At 48.0% G+C, this 20998-nt stretch overlaps 1 protein-coding gene across 2 annotated transcripts in view; it reads right to left on the minus strand.

The window, feature by feature from the left end:
* Positions 1-20998, minus strand: part of NOL4L (nucleolar protein 4 like) — a 189367-nt gene that overhangs the window by 130709 nt on the left and 37660 nt on the right. For both annotated transcript variants that reach the window (XR_003943161.1, XM_030212672.1), the window contains exon 2: positions 13808-14079. Coding sequence is in view for 1 of the 2 variants with exons in the window: in XM_030212672.1 (XP_030068532.1) it covers positions 13808-14079 (272 nt within the window). In the remaining variant the exon portion in view is untranslated. The remainder of the gene's footprint in view (positions 1-13807; positions 14080-20998) is intronic.

Raw genomic sequence — 20998 nt, forward strand, 5'->3', positions numbered from 1 at the left:
ACAACAACAGAAAACTCCCTACTCTGCTCTCACACATTCCATGCATCAAAGTCTACTCATAGATTGTTGTAGATGGTACATGTTTATTGAACTAACTTTTAGCATGCCATTACCCACATATTTGTTGGCCTTTATTTTCAACCTATCCAAGTGGACAACAACCAGTCTGGCAGCATATGGCTTTATTAGAAACGATAGAAGCTGTGACTACGAGTTGACAGGCACAAGTTCTTCTCAATCGGTATGACTCTTACAGGAATAACAAAGAAATTTTTATTACTACCAAAATTCCTATCCATCGGGAAGGAGGAGAAGAAGATAGAAAGGAGAAAATGTGTTCACATACAGTGCACTGATCGTACATATATACACACACTAACATACCTTCCTTACTATGCTACCTAGCTGTCCATTTCCTAACAAATGTAAGACCCTCCTCCCTGCACCATCATCTCATCCATGCACAGAGACTCTGGAGCACTGCCTGTCACTTGGGTCCTGCACATGGAACCAGGAGCACTACCAAAAATGCTACCCTGGAGGTTGTGAATTTCAGCTTTCTACCTAAGAGCCTGAAAAAACTAAAAACACAATCCAGTAAACTAGAACGAGCATGGAAAAAAAATAAAAGATGAACACACACTCAATGCATGGAAACAGACACAAGGAAAATACAAATACGCAATAAGCCAAACCAAAAGGACATACTATAAAACTAAAATAGGGCCTGACTACAAAGACACGAAGAAACTATACCAACTTGTGAACAAATTACTAGACACCACAGCGGTCACGGTTCTTCAGAGGACAACTCCAGAAGAAGAGGGAACCAGATCTGACACGGCCAAAACGGAGCAATCAGAATCATGGTGCCTCGGTCTTGCTTGAGTTTCAACAAAGTCTTCCCCACCAGAGGTATGGGAGGATAAGCATACAGCAGGCCTTCCCTCCAATCCAGGAGGAAGGCATCCGATGCCAGTCTGCCGTGGGCCTGAAGTCTGGAACAGAACTGAGGGACCTTGTGGTTGGCTCGAGATGCAAAGAGTTCTACCAAGGGGGTGCCCCACACCTGGAAGATCTAGCACACTACTCTGGAACGTCTGTATTGGTTGCAAACTGGACAGCTGCCCCAGCTACCTTCTAAAATCCGCCCCTGACCGCTTCGTAACAGACCTTACATCCCACCTAAACTACATGTTCCAACAAGGTCTATTCCCTGAGGAATATGGCAACATCCTACTCACCCCAATCCCAAAAGATACCAAGAAAAAAAACAACAACCGAACTTACCAACTAACGCCCAGTTGCATCTATTCCACTAGCAGTCAAACTGATGGAGAGCATGGTAACCAAACAGATTATTGACTACATGGACAAGTTCTCATTACTACATGAATCACAATCGGGATTCGCCCCCCTTCATAGTACCGAAAACTGTGTTAGTCACTCTCCTGGCCAAATTCAAGCAGGAAATAGCCATGGGAAATAGGCAAAAGCATACTTCTCCTCCAATTTGATATGTCGAGCACATTCGACATGATAAACCACAACATACTACTAAGTCTCCTAGACTACTTCGGGATTGGTGGAAATATACTTAGCTGGATCAAGGGATTTCTAACCACCAGAACATACTAAGTGAAATCAAACTTAAACATATCACCACCTTGGAAAGCAGACTGTGGAGTACCTCAAGGATCACCACTATCACCAACACTTTTCAACATAATGATGATCCCACTGGCCAAGTCATTATCAAAGCAAGGCCTCAACCCATTTATCTATGCAGATGATGTCACAATATACATTCCCTTCAGACATGATCTAACAGAAATCACCAATGAAATCAAACTCGGTTTGAACACCGTGCCAGGGCCAACTCTTTTCAACTGAAACTCAACACTGAAAAAAATACACTGCCTCATCCTCTCATCTCAACACAACACATACAAACCCGCAACCTTAATCACCCCAGAACACACCCTCCCTATCTCAGACAATCTGAAAATACTTGGTGTTACAATCGACCGCAACCTTACATTCGAGAGCCAAGTGAACTCCACAACAAAGAAAACGTTCCACTCAATGTGGAAACTTAAATGCGTAAAGCCTTTCTTCCCGAGGGAAATATTTCGCCACCTTGTACAATCAATGGTACTAAGCCATGCAGACTACTGCAACGGAATCTATGCGGGATGCAAAAAACAACTCACAAAGAAACTCCAGACCGCTCAAAACACAGCAGCCAGGCTGATATTTGTTAAATCGCGATTTGATAGCGCCAAATCCCTCCGAGAAAAACTGCACTGGCTTACAATCAAAGAACGTATCACCTTCAAAATCTGCACCCTGGTCCATAAAATTATCTACGGCCAAGTCCCAGGATACATGACAAACCTCATAGACCTACCAATCAGAAACATAACCAGATCATCTTGAATATATCTAAACCTCCACTATCCAAACTGCAAAGGACTCAAATACAAAACAACTTACGCATCCAGCTTCTCCTACATAAGCACACAACTATGGAACGTAGTTCCAAAAGCTGTGAAAATGACCTACGACCACCTAAACTTCAGGAAATCACTAAAAACTTACCTATTCAAAAAGGCATACCCCACCGACCCAACATAAATACCTACACTCTGCAACACAGGAAAACCAAAGCTCGTAATGGACACAATATTTAACCTTTCCTCTCCTTAACCCCCACTATACTTGAAACACATGTTACCTTTATTCGACCACAATATCACCTTGTATTTGTTTCTCTACCAGACTTGGCGAATGCCTTTACGGTACTATGTAAGCCACATTGAGCCTGCAAATAGGTAAGAAAATGTGGGATACAAATGTAACAAATAAACAAATAAATTTGGCTTCCATAACCTCCTCCTCACATTTTGATATGTCACTGGTATCCACTTGTACCATGACAGCCAGCGCCTCCCCAACATGGTCTAAAATCATATCTATTTGACGCATGAGATACGCTACCTTTGCATCAGGCAGGCAAGTGAACAAGCCATCCTCATGTCCACCAGCCACCCAGCTATCTACATGCCTAATGATTGAATCTCTGACTAAAATGGCCGTACTAATCCCTTCCTCCTGTTCAAAAGCCCCTGGAGACACATCCTCAGTGTGAGAAGATATTGCATCCCCTGGAGGTCAGGTCTTGGCTATAGGATCACGTCCTACCTCTCCAAAGCGATGCTGTCCCTTCAGGTGACCTTTCTCATCCATTGCAACACAGAATTTGCCAGACTGGAGGCGAGACTTCTCTACAATGTCCCTGTAGGCCTCCTCTATATACCTCTCTGTCTGTCTCAGCTACTCTAGACTCCAGGGACTGAACCAGTTCCCTGGGTGCTAGGTTGTCACTTACGTATGTAGGTATGGTAGTTATCCAAGTAGTAAGCCCTTGTGCTGTTCCGGGACCAGAGGGTCTAGCCCAAAAGGTTGAGTTCTATTCCAGGGCCAGCTGTCAGTAAGCCCCAGTGCTTCACCTGCGAAGACCGCCATTTCCCAGGGGTTGAACCCCTAGGTGCTAGCGGCCAACAGGACGTAAGGAGGATCTTGGGCGAGAGAAGAGAGCAGACTGAAGGTCCAGACAGGAGACAGTGTCAAGTTCAGGCTCAAACGTTCAGACAGGCAGCTAGCAGACAGCATCAGGTTCTAGCTATTCTTGACCAACTACAATCTGGTTTTCGCCCTCTCCACTCAACCGAAACTGCGCTTACTAAAGTTTCCAATGACCTAGTACTGGCTAATCCAGAGGTCATATGTCCATCCTCATTCTTCTTGATCTTTCCGCTGCTTTTGACACTGTCGATCACAGCATACTTCTCGATACCCTGTCCTCACTTGTTCCAGGGCTCTGTCCTTTCCTGGTTCTCTTCCTACCTCTCCCTCCGCACCTTTAGTGTTCACTCTGGTGGATCCTCTTCTACTTCTATCCCTCTACTGTCGGCGTACCTCAGGGTTCTGTTCTTGGTCCCCTCCTCTTTTCTATCTACACTTCTTCCCTTGGTTCATTAATCTCATCCCATGGCTTTTCCTACCATCTCTATGCTGATGACTCCCAAATCTACCTTTCTACCCCTGATATCTCACCTTGCATCCAAACCAAAATTTCAGCGTGTTTGTCTGACATTGCTGTCTGGATGTCTCAACGTCACCTGAAATTAAACATGACCAAAACCGAGCTTCTCATTTTTCCCCCCAAACCCACCTCCCCCCTCCCCCCGTTTTCTATTTCTGTTGATGGCTCTCTCATTCTCCCTGTCTCCTCAGCTCAAAACCTTGGGGTCATCTTTGACTCTTCAATCTCCTTCTCTGCTCATATCCAGCAGATCGCCAAGATCTGTCGTTTCTTTCTTTACAACATCCATAAAATCCGCCCCTTTCTTTCTGAGCACTCTACCAAAACCCTCATCCACACCCTTGTCACCTCTCGCTTAGACTACTGCAATCTGCTTCTTGCTGGCCTCCCACTTAGTCACCTCTCCCCTCTCCAGTCGGTTCAAAACTCTGCTGCCCGTCTCGTCTTCGGCCAGGGTCACTTTACTCATACTACCCCTCTCCTCAAGTCGCTTCACTGGCTCCCTATCCGTTTTCACATCCTGTTCAAACTTCTTCTACTAACCTATAAATGTACTCATTCTGCTGCTCCCCAGTATCTCTCCACAATCGTCCTTCCCTACACCCCTTCCCGTGCACTCCGCTCCATGGATAAATCCTTCTTATCTGTTCCCTTCTCCACTACTGCCAACTCCAGACTTCGCGCCTTCTGACTCGCTGCACCCTACGCCTGGAATAAACTTCCTGAGCCCCTACATCTTGCCCCATCCTTGGCCACCTTAAATCTAGACTGAAAGCCCACCTCTTTAACACTGCTTTTTGACTCGTAACCACTTGTAACCACTCGCTTCCACCTACCCTCCTCTCCTCCTTCCTGTACACAATTAATTGATTTGATTTGCTTACTTTATTTTGTCTATTAGATTGTAAGCTCCTTGAGCAGGGACTGTCTTTCTTCTATGTTTGTGCAGCGCTGCGTACGCCTTGTAGTGCTATAGAAATGCTAAATAGTAGTAGTAGTAGTAGTTCTAGCTCAAAAGGTTCAGGCAGGTAGTAGGCAGAAGGCACTGTCAATTCAGGCTCGAAGGTACATACAGGCAGCTGGCAGAAGGCAGCATCAGATTCAGGCTTCAAGGTACAGACAGGCAGCTGGCTGACGGCAACTTCAAGGTACAGGCAGGCAGCTGGCATAAGGAAGCATCAGGTTCAGGCTTAAAGGCACAGGCAGGTAGCTAGCAGAAGACAGCATCAGGTTCAGGCTCAGTAGTTCAGGCAGACAGTAGTAAAAGACAGCGTCAGTTCGGGCTTGAAGGTACAGACAGACAGCTGGAAGAAGTCAGCGTCAGATTCAGGCTTAAAGGTACAGACAGGCAACTGGCAGAAGGCAGCATCAGATTCCGGCTTAAAGGTACAGACAGGCAAATGGCAGAAGGCAGCATCAGATTCAGGCTTAAAGGTACAGACAGGTAACTGGCAGGAGGCAGCATCAGATTCAGGCTTAAGGTACAGATAGGCAACTGGCAGAAGACAGTCAGAGACAAGCTAAAAGATACAGGCAGGCAACTAGTAGATGATAGCATCAAGGCTTAAACTGAAATAACTAAAGTAACGCACCTGGAGCCTCCAATGTTGTAGCTGAGGCAATGAGGCCTAGACCAGCTCCCCCTTTAAAGCTGAAGACGTCTGACGTCAAGGGGAAGATCCGCCCACGTGGGAGGAAACAGCCGTGCATGCCAAGTGCCACAGCCTGGGAAAAACGCAGGCACAAGCACACAACGCCCTCATATCCTTCCACATTAATGGTGCCACTGCCGTGTGCGCCGAACACAACGCACCCGATGCCGGACTCTCCTCAGTGAGTGTGACACTAGGAGCTCTTTATACCAAGTACACACATATGACCTCTCACCAATTTGGAGATAAACATGTTACACTCAGTGAGTGAAGGAGTAGCCTAGTGGTTAGTGAAGCAGACTTTGGTCCTGGGGAACTGGGTTTGATTCCCAACTGCAGCTCCTTGTGACTCTGGGCAAGTCACTTAACACTCCACTGCCCAGTTACAAATAAGTACCTGTATATACTATGTAACCGTGCTTGAATGTGGTTGCAAAAACACAGAAAGGTGATATAGATCAAGTCCCATTCCCTTTCAGTATAAAAGGACTGGATGGCCCCCATCTCACTGCTGCCTGCATCTTATTATTGAAGATTCTTAATTAAGTTGCTAATGGAGTGGGAACTATGTAAACTGAAGTCCCCTAAGATTGCTAATATATGCACGGGAACTTGACACTTGAGATTACACATTTAACTCTAAGTTAACCATTCCCCAAGATTTAAAGCAATTGCCAGCAGTTAAAATACTCATCATGGACGTTTCTTCCTCTCTGGGAAGTCCTCTCACAGCACCTCTTCTCAAAATATTAATTGTCAGTTTGGTCCTTTTTAGATCTTCTAGATTTACAGTGATTTGTTTTAGTTGCTCACTATCAAAGAATGTTTATGAAAGCGAATGATACATACCTTGTAGCAGGTGGTTTCTCCGAGGACAGCAGGCTGATATGTTCTCACGACTGGGTGACATCCACGGCAGCCCCCCACCAACCGGAAACAAAACTTCGCGGGCGGTCCCGCACGCAGGGCACGCCCACCGCGCATAGCAATGGCCGTCTTCCCTCCCGTGGCGTGACCGTTCCCGCTCAGTTGAATGACAAGCAAAAGAATGAGGAAAAGCGCAACTCCAAAGGGAGGAGGGAGGGTAGGTGAGAACAATCAGCCTGCTGTCCTCGGAGAACACCTGCTACAGGCATGTATCATTCGCTTTCTCCAAGGACAAGCAGGCTGCTTGTTCTCACGACTGGGGTATCCCTAGCTCTCAGGCTCACTCAAAACAAGAACCCAGGTCAATTGAACCTCGCAACGGCGAGGGCATAACAGAAATTGACCTACGAAGAACAACTAACTGAGAGTGCAGCCTGAGAGTTGGATTCAAACCCCAAACAGATTCTGCAGCACCGACTGCCCGAACCGACTGTCGCGTCGGGTATCCTGCTGTAGGCAGTAATGAGATGTGAATGTGTGGACAGATGACCACGTCACAGCTTTGCAAATCTCTTCAATAGTGGCTGACTTCAAGTGAGCCACCGACGCTGCCATGGCTCTAACACTATGAGCCGTGACATGACCCTCAAGAGCCAGCCCAGCCTGGGCATAAGTGAAGGAAATGCAATCTGCTAGCCAATTGGAGATGGTGCGTTTCCCGACAGCGACCCCTTTTCTATTGGGGTCGAAAGAAACAAACAATTGGGCGGACTGTCTGTGGGGCTGTGTCCGCTCCAAATAGAAGGCCAACGCTCGCTTGCAGTCCAATGTGTGCAACTGATGCTCAGCAGGGCGGGTATGTGGTCTGGGAAAGAATGTTGGCAAGACAATTGACTGGTTAAGATGGAACTCCGACACCACCTTTGACAGGAACTTAGGGTGAGTGCGGAGTACTACTCTGTTGTGATGAAACTTGGTATAAGGAGCATGAGCTACCAGGGCCTGCAGCTCACTGACTCTACAAGCTGAAGTAACTGCCACCAAGAAAATGACCTTCCAGGTCAAGTACTTCAGATGGCAGGAATTCAGTGGCTCAAAAGGAGGTTTCATCAGCTGGGTGGGGACGACGTTGAGATCCCATGACACTGCAGGAGGCTTGACAGGGGGCCTTGACAAAAGCAAGCCTCTCATGAATCGAACGACTAAAGGCTCTCCAGAGATGGCTTTACCCTTACACGTATGATGATAAGCACTAATCGCACCTAAGGTGATTCCTTACTGAGTGGTCTTGAGGCCAGACTCTGATAAGTGCAGACAGGTATTCAAGCAGGTTCTGTGGCAGGACAAGAACGAGGTTCTAGGGCCTTGCTCTCACACCAAACGACAAACCTCCTCCACTTGAAAAGTAACTCTTTTTAGTGGAATCCTTTCTAGAGGCAAGCAAGACGCGGGAGACACCCTCAGACAGACCAACGAAGCAAAGTCTACGCCCTCAACCTCCAGGCCGTGCCGAGCCAGAGACTGAAGGTTGGGGTGCAGAAGCGCTCCGTCGTTCTGCGAAATGAGAGTCGGAAAACACTCCAATCTCCACGGTTCTTCGGAGGACAACTCCAGAAGTAGAGGGAACCAGATCTGACCGGGCCAAAAAAGAGCGCTATCAGAATCATGGTGCCGTGGTCTTGCTGAGCTTCCGTCAGGTCTTCCCCACCAAAGGTATCGGGCAGGATAAGCATACAGGAGGACCGGTCCCCCAATGGAGGAGAAAGGCATCGACGTAGTCTGCCGCTGTGCCTGTAGCCTGGAAAGAAACAGAGGCAGCTGTCTGTGGTTGGTCTGCAGAGGCGAAAAGGTCCACAGAGGGAGTGCCCCACTCTCGGAAGATCTTGGTACACTCTGGACTGGAGCGACCACTCGTGCGGTTGCATGACTCTGCTCAGTCTGTCGGCAGACTGTTGTTTACACCTGCCAGGTATGTGGCTTGAAGAAGCATGCCGAACTGGCAAGCCCAACGCCACATCCCGACGGCTTCCTGACACAGGGGGCGAGATCCGGTGCCCCCCTGCTTGTTGATGTAATACATTGCAACCTAATTGTCTGTCCGAATTTGGATAATTTGATAGGACAGCCGATCTCTGAAGGCCTTCAGTGCGTTCCAGACCGCTCGGAGCTCCAGGAGGTCGATCTGAAGATCCTGTTCCTGGAGGGACCACAGTCCCTGGGTGTGAAGCCCATCGACATGAGCTCCCCACCCCAGGCGAGATGCATCCGTCGTCAGCACTTTCGTGGGCTGCGGAATTTGGAATGGACGTCCCAGGGTCAAATTGGTCCGAATGGTCCACCAGTGCAGCGAATTGCGACAACTGAGGGACAGGCGGATGACATCTTCTAGATTCCCGGTGGCCTGGCACCACTGGGAAGCTAGGGTCCATTGAGCAGATCTCATGTGAAGACAAGCCATGGAGTCACATGAACTGTAGAGGCCATATGACCTAGGAGTCTCAACATCTGCCGAGCTGTGACCTGCTGAGACTGCTCTGGTCTGGGAAGCGAGGGACAGGAGGTTGTGGGGGCCCCTCGCTTCGGGAATGAAAGGCCTGAGCCGTCTGTGAATTCAGCAGAGCTCCTATGAATTCCAGAGATTGGACTGGCTGGAGATTGGGACTTTGGTAATTTATCACAAACCCCAGCAGCTCCAGGAGGTGAATCGTGCACTGCCATGGACCGGCAGAGCCCCTGCCTCCGAGGTGTTCTTGACCAGCCAATCGTCGAGATATGGGAACCAGTGCACTCCCAGCTTGCGTAGATACGCCGCGACCACCACATAGGCTACTTCTGCTGAACACCCGTGGGGCCGAGGCGAGCCCAATAGGGCAGCACACAATACTGAAAGTGCCGTGTCCCAGGCGGAATCGGAGATACTGTCTGTGAGCTGGCCAGTATCGGGATGTGAGTACTAGCGTCCTTTAAATCCAGGGAACATAGCCAATCGTCTTTCTGAATCATGGGGAGAAGGGTGCCCAAGGAAAGCATCCTGAACTTCTCTTTGACCAGGTATTTGTTCAGGCCTCTCAGGTCTAGGATGGGGCGCATCCCACCTGTTTTCTTTTCCACAAGGAAGTACCTGGAATAGAATCCCTGCCCTTCCTGCCCGGGTGGCACGGGCTCGACCGCATTGGCGCTGAGAAGGGCGGAGAGTTCCTCTGCAAGTACCTGCTTGTGATGGGAGCTGAAGGACTGAGCTCCCGGTGGGCAATTTGGTGGAGTGGAGGCCAAATTCAGGGCGTATCCGTACCGCACTATTTGGAGAACCCACTGGTCGGAGGTTATCAGAGGCCACCTTTGGTGAAAAGCTTTCAACCTCCCCCCGACCGGCAGGCCGTCCGGTACGGACACTTTGATGGCGGCTATGTTCCCATGGATCCAGTCAAAAGCCCATCCCTGGCTTTTGCTGTGGAGGCGCAGGGGGCTGCTTGGGCGCACGCTGTTGACGGGAACGAGCGCGCTGGGACTGTCCCTGTGCCTAAGGAGGCCTTCGGGCCGGCTGGGTGTACCTACGCTTGCTGTAGGCGTAGGGAGCAGCCTGCTGGGCCGGGAAAAACGTCCACCTGTAGAGGTGGATGCTGAAGGCGCCCGATGGGAGAGCTTGTCGAGGGCGGTTTCCCGCTGGTGTAGTTGGTCCACCAACTACTCGACCTTCTCGCCGAAAATGTTATCCCCCCCGGCAAGGACATCCGCCAGTCGTTGCTGGGTGCGGTTGTCCAGGTCAGAGGCACGCAGCCAGGAGAGTCTGCGCATCACTATACCTTGGGCCGCAGCTCGAGATGCCACATCACAGGTGTCATATATATCCCTGGACAGGAACTTTCTACACGCCTTCAGCTGCCTGACCACCTCCTGAAAAGGCCTGTACTGCTCCGGAGGGAGCTTATCGACCAGGTCCACCAGTTGCTTCACATTGTTCCGCATGTGGATGCTCGTGTAGAGCTGGTACGACTGGATGCGGGTCACGAGCATGGAAGATTGGTAGGCCTTCCTCCCAAACGAGTCCAGAGTGCGAGACTCCCGCCCCGGGGGCGCCGAGGTGGTATCCCTCAACTCCGTGCCCTCTTGAGAACAGAGTCATGAGGCAATTGGGGCCGCATTAACTCTGGGTCAGAGTGGATTCTGTATTGGGACTCCGCTTTCTTGGGAATGGTGGGGTTAGATAATGGCTTCTGCCAGTTCCGAAGCAGTGTCTCCTTGAGGACATTGTGCAACGGTACCGTGGAAGACTCTCTAGGTGGTGATGGATATTGAGGACCTCGAGCATCTCAGCCCTCGGCTAATCCACAGAGACCACGGGGAAGGGAATGCATATAGACATATCCCTGACAAAGGAGGCAAAGGAGAGGCTCTCAGGGGGCGAGAGCTTCCTCTCTGGTGAAGGAGTGGGGTCGGAGGGAAGGCCCTCAGACTCCTCTGAGGAGAAATATCTGGGGTCCTCCTCCTCCCCCCACAAGGCCTCTTCCTCGGTATCGGACATGAGCTCTTGCAGCTCAGACCTGAACCGGGCCCGTCTCGACTCCGAGGAACCACGTCCTCGATGGTGGCGTCGAGCGGTGGACTCCCGCGCCGGCGGGGATGAAGCTCCCTCCATCGACGTCGACGGGGATTCCACCTGCGTGGCGGTCGACACCGGTACCGCAAGCGGCGTCGGTGTCGGAGGCCTCGGCATCGGGCTGGAGCACGCCGGCGCCTCCATCAACGGCGCCGGGGACGCAAGCACCCCCGGAGCTGGCAAGGCCTGGCGCATCAGCCCTTCCAGAATCCCTGGAAGGATGGCTCGGAGGCACTCGTCAAGGCCCGCTGTCGGGAAAGGCAGGGGGGCCGGAGTGGGTGCCGGTGCCGGAAGCTGCTCAGGTCCAGGATACGGTACCGAAGCACCCATGGACTGATGCAGCGACACCTCTTCGACCGAGGGGGAACGCTCCTCTTGGCACTGCCGTTTCCTCGGTGTCGATCCATCTCTGGAGGCGCCGGAACTAGCAGTCCCTTGAGCCGTGGGCGACCGATGCCGATGTTTCTTCGGTTTCTTTCTGTGCCCATCATCGACGCTCGGTGGCAGAGATGAAGAGGAGGTAGAACCCCCCCCCCCCCGCCTCGAGGGATAGGGTCTGACAGGGTTCGGTCCCGATGGCCCTGGGTAGAGGGCCCCCCGCCGTCGCCGGAGGTCCGGTGGGCCAACGGTACCTGTGCTCCTGGGGTCGATGCCATCGTCGGTGTCGATTTCGTCGACATCGATACCGGTACCGAAGACCCGGCCGTCGACACCGATGCCGTCGACGTCAAAGGGCCGGCGCAAGTTCCAAAAAGTTGGTCCCGACGAACTTGCCTAGCCACCTGTGTCCGTTTTCACAATCCGAGACACAAGGTGCACGTCTTGGTATTATGCTCCGGGCCAAGGCACTGGAGGCACCAAGCGTGAGTATCGGTCTGCGAGATGTGCCGGCCGCACCGACCACACTTCTTGAATCCACTCGGGACCTTCGAGGACATCGACGGAAAAATCGCGTCGGCGAAGTCAAAGTCGTCGATGGTGGCGGTGAAAAGCACACCCGAAAAAAAACCGACCGAGCGGCCACAAGGCCGCAACGAAGCGCCCCCGCGCTAAGACGACGAGGGACAAACAAAACTTTTTTTTTTTTTTTTAAGAAAGAAAGAAAAGAAAAGAAAAGAAGCGCGAACGCGCACAAAAGAGAAATTCGCGGCTAGGCCACGATCCGGTTTCCGGGACTGACCAAGAGAGAGACGGTAACACGTCTCTCCTCAGCGCGGAATCGAAAAAAACTGAGCGGGAACGGTCGCGCACGGGCGGGGAAGACGGCTGCGCATGCGCGGTGGGCGTGCCCTGCGTGCGGGACCGCCCCGCTAAGTTTTTGTTACGGTTGGTGGGGGCTGCCATGGACATCAACCCAGTCGTGAGAACAAGCAGCTTGCTTGTCCTCGGAGAAATAGTTATGACCTTATCATTCTTCTCAGTAAAGACAAAAGTAAAGAATTTATTCTCCCCTTTCATTTAGGCTCAAGGTTTTCAATATTCCTGTTAAATTATTCTAATTACAGATTTATTCAGAAAAAACGGATGCACATCAACTGCCTGGCACTGTAGTTAATTCTGAATGGCAGCAGGTGGGAAGAAATGCATATGCGCAGTGCAACATTCTAAAACATTGCTGTAAACAAGCTGGACTGTGTTCACAAACAAGCTCCATTGATAACAGCATTCCTTGTAAGGTCAGCAAGTTTAAAGCTTGGGGATTATGTTAGACTTCCAGCTTAATATGCAAGATCAAGTTACTAGGGTAATCCAGTCTTTTATCAACTGAGGCTTTTGCGTAAAAATTAAACCAATGCTGCCAGATTTTGATTTTCAATTTTAGTTTAGAGTTTAGTGTTAACAAAACTAGACTACTGTAATACTTTGTACTTGGGTTTAACAGAGGCAAGGTGTAAGGCACTAAAGTTGCGCAAAATACTGCTGTAAGGTTGGCGACAGGTCTAACCCGTTGTGATCATGTTACCCTCCCGATGAAGAAGTTACATTGGCGTCCTGTTACTTTTAGAATTAGGTTTAAATATTCAACTCATTCTTGATTTGCTTGGATTCCATGTGTGACATCTTTAACTAGATGGCACAAACAGGGACATTGTTCTTCGGTCCTAAAAAATGGAGTCAAATATTGTGACAATCAGTATTTGACATTTTGATATTGCAGTGAGGATACTGCTTGAAGCCTCTGAATTTTTTTACCATTTTGTGAAAACTGACGCTTGCTCGAGTCCACCAAACAAGGTCACACTGAAGAAAAAGGGAACAAGCAATCAAGGCCAACATAAGCATTGAAACTCGAATGAATCCAACTGTTGCTGCAAACAAAATGACTCAAGGGACACTGTGAGGTGTATGCACAAAAAAACTGCACATATACTCAGGAAAGCCTTTTCAGAATTCACTGTGGGGATTGTCCATGATGGTGATATTGTATGATGTCACCCACTATGTGGCCAATTCATCCTACTTATCCTTGAAAAATAACTATTTTCTCCTAATATACAACCATTTCCCCAAACCAGAAATCATATCCCACATCACTGCTTTGCATCTCTCCCCCAATGCAACCCCTTGTATCTCTAATCTTACCTCAGCTGTGGCTTTCACTGCATATTTCACCCGGCTCCTCAGTTCTTCTGCAGTGCAGTTCTCTGAGTGGTACGAAGTGGTCCCATGAATGGCCTGCAGTTTATCACTGAGGTTGATGGGTTGATCCGCAGATGAAGCAGTGAAAGCTAAAGAGACAGAAGTCCCATTGCCATTCAGTTCAGCAAAACTGCCATCTCTATGTGTGCTACTAGAAGCAGAGGGGTTCAGTGTAGAAAATCCATTTCCGCTGCAACTTTCTGAAGAAGAGTCATCTAAAGCAAAGAAAGAAACTATATCACTTGCATTAAACCCCACATTATTATTAAAAACAATATTACAAATATGAATCTCTCAACTACAGTTATACTTCTACACAAGTTACAATATACCATACTGTGGATGGTATGTGTGATGATTTAAAAGTTAACTCTTCTCCACAGAATTACATTCCCTTAACCCTACAGCAATTGGCAATGAAAGCCTTTTATAAACAAAATTCTCTTCTTAAGTTACACTTCATCTCTATAGAAACACTCTTCCATTTTTGTATTACTGATTGCTAAAGTTTGATGCCTTTCTTCAGGGCCCTACCAGGAACTTGTTTGTGGTAGTACAATAAGGGAACCTTGTGGTAGTACAATAAGGGAACCTTGCCAAGTAATTCTTTCAAAACTCCTTATAAATGCATGGTCAGTATGTAATAAGACTTCAAACAATAGTTGAATTTTCTGCTTTTCAAATCATCTTATTTTTTATTTTATTAGTTTACTTATTTATTTGAAGTATTTAATTATAAATCACTATGAACCCTGATGATTTAGCAGAAAAAAATTCACAAGTAGAAGGATATAACCGACAATGAGGTGAAACTCAAAACACATAAGTCCAGTTTACCTGTATAACTAGGCAATAGATCATTTCACTTCTCAGCTTTCAGATGTAGAATCAGCTGCACATGAACTAAAAGGCACATGCCTCTTGATGAAATAGTAAAGGCTTCCTTAAAGAGGTGAGTTTTCAGGGCCTTTTGATGTTCTTGCAAGCCCTTCATTCCCCTTAAATGAGTGGTAAGGCATTCCACAGAGCATTGAACAAGAATGTTCGCTGCATTGTGGATTGGTTGCTACCTGTACACAAGGAAGGCAACGCACAAGTATTTTTCAAACCTGCACAAAGAGGATGGTCGACTGCATTCACTATTAGGAGTGCAATTAAGCAATCTCCAGTCAAGTTATGTGATCATCAGAATTTTGCATTTAATTTGATATTCAATAGATAACCAATGAAGGTGCATCAACGCTGAGATGATATGGTCAAAAATGAACATACCTCAGAAAAGTCATGCAGCCACATTCTGTACAAGCTCTAAAGCTGGTACACCATAGAAGATCACATTGCCATAGTCTAGACAAGATCAGTGAAGGGGAAAATAATCACAATTTCTAGAAACAAGGGTACTTCAAGAAGATTTATTGAACAAGGACTTTACTTTTCAGCCAGCAACACCATCGTCAAGGTCTTTTTTAGTTGTAATAATTTTTATTGATGAAATACCAACCATAACATTGAATAAACAGCATTCTCAACATTTCTCTTATTAAACAGTTGTTTCATATGGTGTTAGAGAACTCAACATTTCTTCCATCTTTATTTTATCTATGCCCCCTCCCTCCCGCCCCCCACTCTTTCTCCTCCTCCCTCCCTCCCATCCCGCCCAAGAGCCTAATACCTTAAGAAAGGGAGCTTGTTATAGTACAACATCCTAAACTTTAGCTGTTATAATACGGCTATTATTATCCAACTTGTATCCCTGATACTTTAATATGCTACTTCCCCTTACTGATTTAAACTGTCTCTTCTCTTTCTTTCTCTTTCCCCCAGTCCTTTTACAATGAGGAAAAAAAACTGGGTTGACACGGGCTGTTCCAGCCTTAATCCGTGGCAGGCAGATCTTTGTTTTGCTTCCAGCCTTTCAGCTTGTAAAGGATTTGACGCCTGGTTGTTGGATGCATTGTGTTCCAGTATCTCCCCCAGATCTTCCTAAAAGTTCCTGGGTCTTTCTCTTGATTTATTAATGGAACAATGCCACAGAGTTCCAGATGTAACAATTCTGACATTTTTGACTTCCACATGTCTCTGGTCGGGGCTTGCTCTTCTCTCCATTTTAAAAGGATTGCTGTTTTCCCCATCCGGGTCACTCGTTGTAGGAACCCCGTAAGTCCCGACGGCACCGGTTGTTCCATACTAAAAATGTCAAACAGCACCAGCACGCTGACGGTTACTTTCCGTCTCCAGTACCGTCCGGATTCCGCAAGTATCTGTGCCCAGAACTGATGAATCTCCGGACACCACCAAAACATATGACCCAAGGTCGCCTTTGCTTCTCCACATTTTGGGCATTCACCTGCACCGAAACCCGCTTTCAATGCTCTGTTTGGTGCTATATATAGTCGCATAATGAACTTGTATTGCTGCTCCCACTGTCGTATGAAGGTAGACCTGCGTAAGTTACTCAACATAAAGTTCTGAATCATGTCCACGGTTATTACCGTTTCTAGATCTCTCGACCAGTTCTCTGCTAGCTTGACATAGTCAATGTCCTCGGTGGTGTCCAGCAAATTTCTATGGTGGAAACGCAAGGGAACCACGTTTTGGGCCCCCAACGTCAAGGCTGTTGTGATTATATCCTGCACATCCTCACTTAAGTTAAATGCTCCTAGTGACCGGGCATAATGCTGCACTTGCGCGTGTGCGTAAAAGTCTTTAGGCGAAATGTCATAGTCTCTTATTAGTTCCTCCAGGTTCTTGACTTGTCCCTCTGCATTTAACACTTGATATAAATAATGTATCCCTTTCTCCCTCCAGTGCACAAAGGTCCGCTCCAATGTCCCTGCCGGGAAATCAGGGTTCCCTTTCAAAGAAACAAAAGGCGTCGCCGCTGCAGAGAAACTATGTCGCTTGCACAACCACCGCCACATTGCTCTTGCTGAGCGCACAAACCAATTCATCGGGGACCTCGCCTCGGGGTTCTTCCCAGATGTATGTAGCAAACAGCTCAGGTGCATTTTAGGTTCCAATGAGGCCTCTAGTAACGTGTTTGTAAAGTGTTGGTTGCCTGTTAACCAGTCCCTAACATGCCTCATTGTGCAAGAAACGGTGAGATATCTTACATTGAGCAAACCCATTCCTCCATGCTCTTTGGGTTTATATAAGACCGCCAAGGGCAGTCTGGGCCGTTTATTGCACCACAAAAATTTCCTCAGCATCCTGCTTAGCTCTTTCTCCTCTCTCCCCTGTAGATGTAAGGGTAACACTTGGAATTTGTACAGCCATTTGGGCACTATCATCATGTTAAACAAAGCTATGCGTCCCGTCAGTGTGAGGGGGCAGGACTCCCACATTCCTAATAATCGTCTCGTTTCTGTTAACAAAGGTCTCACATTTATCTTATAGAGTGTCGATAGCTGTATCGGCACCTCCACTCCCAGATATTTCAGCCGGTCTGTAGCCCATTGAAATGGAAAGGGACCCACCCACTCAGCTTGAACTCCCTCTGTGAGGGCCAGAGCCAAGGATTTATTCAAATTTAATTTGAACCCAGATAAACTGCCATAATATTCAATCTCCTGGAGTAGGTTCTGCGCTGATGCATGAGGGTCATCTATCATCAACAAAAGGTCATCTGCATATGCCAGAAGTTTGAGCACTGTCTCGCCCACTAACATGCCTTTAATACCTGGGTTATTTCTAATGCAGCACAATAGTGGCTCTAGCACTAATATAAAGAGCAGTGGAGATAATGGACAGCCCTGTCTTGTCCCTCTGCCTATCATTATTTCATTCGTTCGAACTCCATTTACCCGCAGTCTGGCTCTCGGGTCCGCATATAATGCTCTTACTGCCCCCATAAGCCAGCCCCCCATTCCAATCCATCTCAAAGTCTCATACATGAAAGGCCATGCAACTCTGTCGAAAGCGCGCTCCGCGTCTAGGCTAATTACTAGTCCCTTGGAAGCTCCTTCTGACGCTACCGTCATTGCTGCAATCAGTTTCCTGACATTGATGACAGAGTGCCTTCCCCTTACGAACCCTACTTGTTCCTCTCTGATTATCGAGGGTATCACCTGTGCTAGACGTTCAGCCATGATCCTCGAGAGAATCTTTATGTCACGTTTATGAGCGATATGGGTCTATAAGCAGCAGGATCTACGTGTCTCGCCCAGGTTTTGGAATTAAACTTATTAATGCTTCATTTGCGTGCATTGGGAACTGCTCTACCTCCACCACTTCCTCATATAAGTTCATTAGGGGCCCCACCACCTGTGTCCGGAGCAACTTAGAAAACTCACTCGAGAATCCATCTGGGCCTGGGGTGGAATTGGAGTTTCAATGCCTGTATAGCCCTCAGCACCTCTTTTGCTCCCAGGGGAGTCTAGAGGTGTCTTTCTGACCTTCTGTTAGCTGTGGCAGCCTTGACTTTCTAAATATGTCCTAATCATATCTTGTTGTTCCGTTCTTTCCTCTCTCCAGCATATAGCTGGGAGAAATGTTATGAAAGGTCTCTGCTATCTGCTCTGGGTCTGTTGTTAGGTTACCCGTTGGGGTTTTTATCTGTGCAATCATATGTGGCCTACGAGAGCCTTTTATCAAACGCGCCAGCATTCCTCCCGGTCTATCCCCGAACCTTTGTAGATTATACTTGCGCATGAGCGTGGCCTTATTATACCTATCTTGTAGTAATGAATTAAGCTCCACACGAATGGAGATCAAAGAGTCAAATAGCGCTCTATTGGGGGTTTCGGTGTATCTTCTCTTGGCTATTTTAACCTTACGTTCTAGATCTATTATTTTTTTCGCTATTTTCCTATTCCTCCTAGAAACGTAGGGCTATCACTTCTCCGCGGAGCACCGCCTTGGCGGCGTACCAAAAAAGGCCTGGTGTGCTGACATGGTTCTTTATTATGCTGCGCAAATTCCTCCCACTTGCCTTCAAGAATTCTATAAACTCTGGAGAAGTTTGCAAATACGAGGGAAATCGCCACCCTCCCAGCCCTCGGTAGTATGGTTGTGGTTCAATGTCTACCCAAATCATGGCATGTGTCTGAGAATCTCTTCCGGGCCTACCTCCGCTCCTCTAATTCGTGAGAACATTTCAGATGTCACTAAAATATAAATCGATTCTGGATTGTGTTCCATGTGATCTCGAGGTATGCGTCGTGTAGTCACGCTCTCCCTCGTGTGTTAATCGCCAGGGGTCTACCAACCCCAGGCCCTCGCAAAAGGTCTCAAGTATTCCCGGCCCCAGATCCTTATTCTGTATACGCCCGTTTTATCCAGATCTGGATCTAGAACCTGGTTCATATCCCCTGCTACAATTATTGGCTCTGGTCCCCGGCTCTGGCACTTCGCAAACAGGTCTGCAAAGAATGCTCTCCCGCCCATCTGCGGGGCATACACCGCTAGTAGTATGTATTTCCTGCCCTTGTAGGTTCAATTTAATTCCCACATACCGTCCCTCTTCATCTGCGAAGAGGAATTTGGCCTTTGCCATTACTGATTGTGTACTAATATTGCTACCCCTCCTCGTCTTCCTACTGCTGGGGAACCGAAAACCTCTCCCACCCAATTTCGTTGTAATTTCTTAAGTTCTATTGCTGATAATCTAGTTTCCTGGATACATGCTATTCCCACTTTGTGCCGTTAAGCGCACTTAAGATCTTTGTCCTCTTAATCGGGGAAGTTATCCCACATACATTCCATGATATTATGCGTGTAATCCCATCAGTCTGCTTGGCCATTGCTTCTCGATATCATTGAATGCATCATCTTATTTTCCATCTTTAAACCCAGGGAGCCCAGCCTCCCCCTAGGATTCCCATGTTGTTCCCCGTCTACTGTGGCGTTGCGCTGTCTGTATGTCCATCCGCTCCCTATGTGACTCGTGGTCTTTTTGCTCTTGTCTTTTCCCTTCCCCCCCTCATTCCCTATACCCTTGAAGCGTCCCTTCCTTCCCCCCTTCCTCAGTACCCTGTATCCCATTTGTATTGTGGGATGTTGGGGTTTCCCGCGTCCTCCCAACCAGCCCCTTTCCTGATGTGTTAAATTAATCAAGCACTTATTCCGCTTGTGTTAAATCTCTAAACCAGGCCTCATTGGATAACCTTTAAATTATACCTTTTTAAAAGCTGTCGTCCGCTTATGTTACTTCTCCTCTGCCTGCTCCGGACTCTTTCTCGATATCACCAGTGCCTGCACTTGCTTTTGCGCATCCGCAATGTCTGTGAATTGCTTCCATCGTTCTTCAACCTTTAATTTCAATATTGCAGGGTAAATCAGCATGAACGGTACCTGTGCCTCGTGCAGCTGCTGACAGAGTGGCGTGAACCGCCTGCGTGTTTCTTGTAGGGCCATAGAATAGTCCTGGAAAATTCGTAATTGGTGCCCATCATATCTCAGCTCATTCCGTTTAGGTCGGTAGCCCCGTAAAATTTCCATCCTTATGTACATAATTATGTACTTTAATGATCACTGTTCTTGGGGTCTGTTTCCCTTCCTGTTTTTTGCCGAATTCGGTGCGCTCTCTCTAAGCACAGTTTCCCCGAATGATCTGAGAGTGCAAATTCCTCTGTCAACCATTTTTCCAGTGCTGACGATAGCATGTTATCTGACACTGTTTCGGGTAGCCCCACAATTCTCAGATTTCCTCGCCGCGACCTGTTTTCTAGGTCGTCAACTTTGGCCTGTAAGGCTATCAATGCGGCGGCCATTTTGTCCGCTTTCTGCGCCCCAGGCCCCGCCACGTCCTCTGCCTCCGATACTCGACGCTCGAGCTCCCCCAGCCTTGCTCTGCATCTGCCGTCCGCGATTCCAAGCCAGACACTTGTGCGTATAATTTTTCTAATTTCTGGTCCAACGCAACACTCACAGCTGCTGTTAATTGTCTTAGCTGCTCCTCTGTGAACGAGCCGCTACTGTCTGCTTTCTGGCTCTCTTCCACGCTGTTGCCGATTTCAGTTTTTCTCTTTCTTTTTCACGGACCTGCTCGTCATAGCTGGCTGTGGCGAGTTTAAATATCTTTCCATATGTTTATCCTCTGCCTTTGCGCTTCTTCTCCGCGTTCTTTTGTTTCTTTTTTCAGTGCTTAGTTATACTTATTGTCCGTCGGGGCCTAGGAGGACGCGGGAACACGTC

This window comes from Microcaecilia unicolor, chromosome 8 (assembly GCF_901765095.1).
Source record: "Microcaecilia unicolor chromosome 8, aMicUni1.1, whole genome shotgun sequence".
NCBI lineage: Eukaryota > Metazoa > Chordata > Amphibia > Gymnophiona > Siphonopidae > Microcaecilia > Microcaecilia unicolor.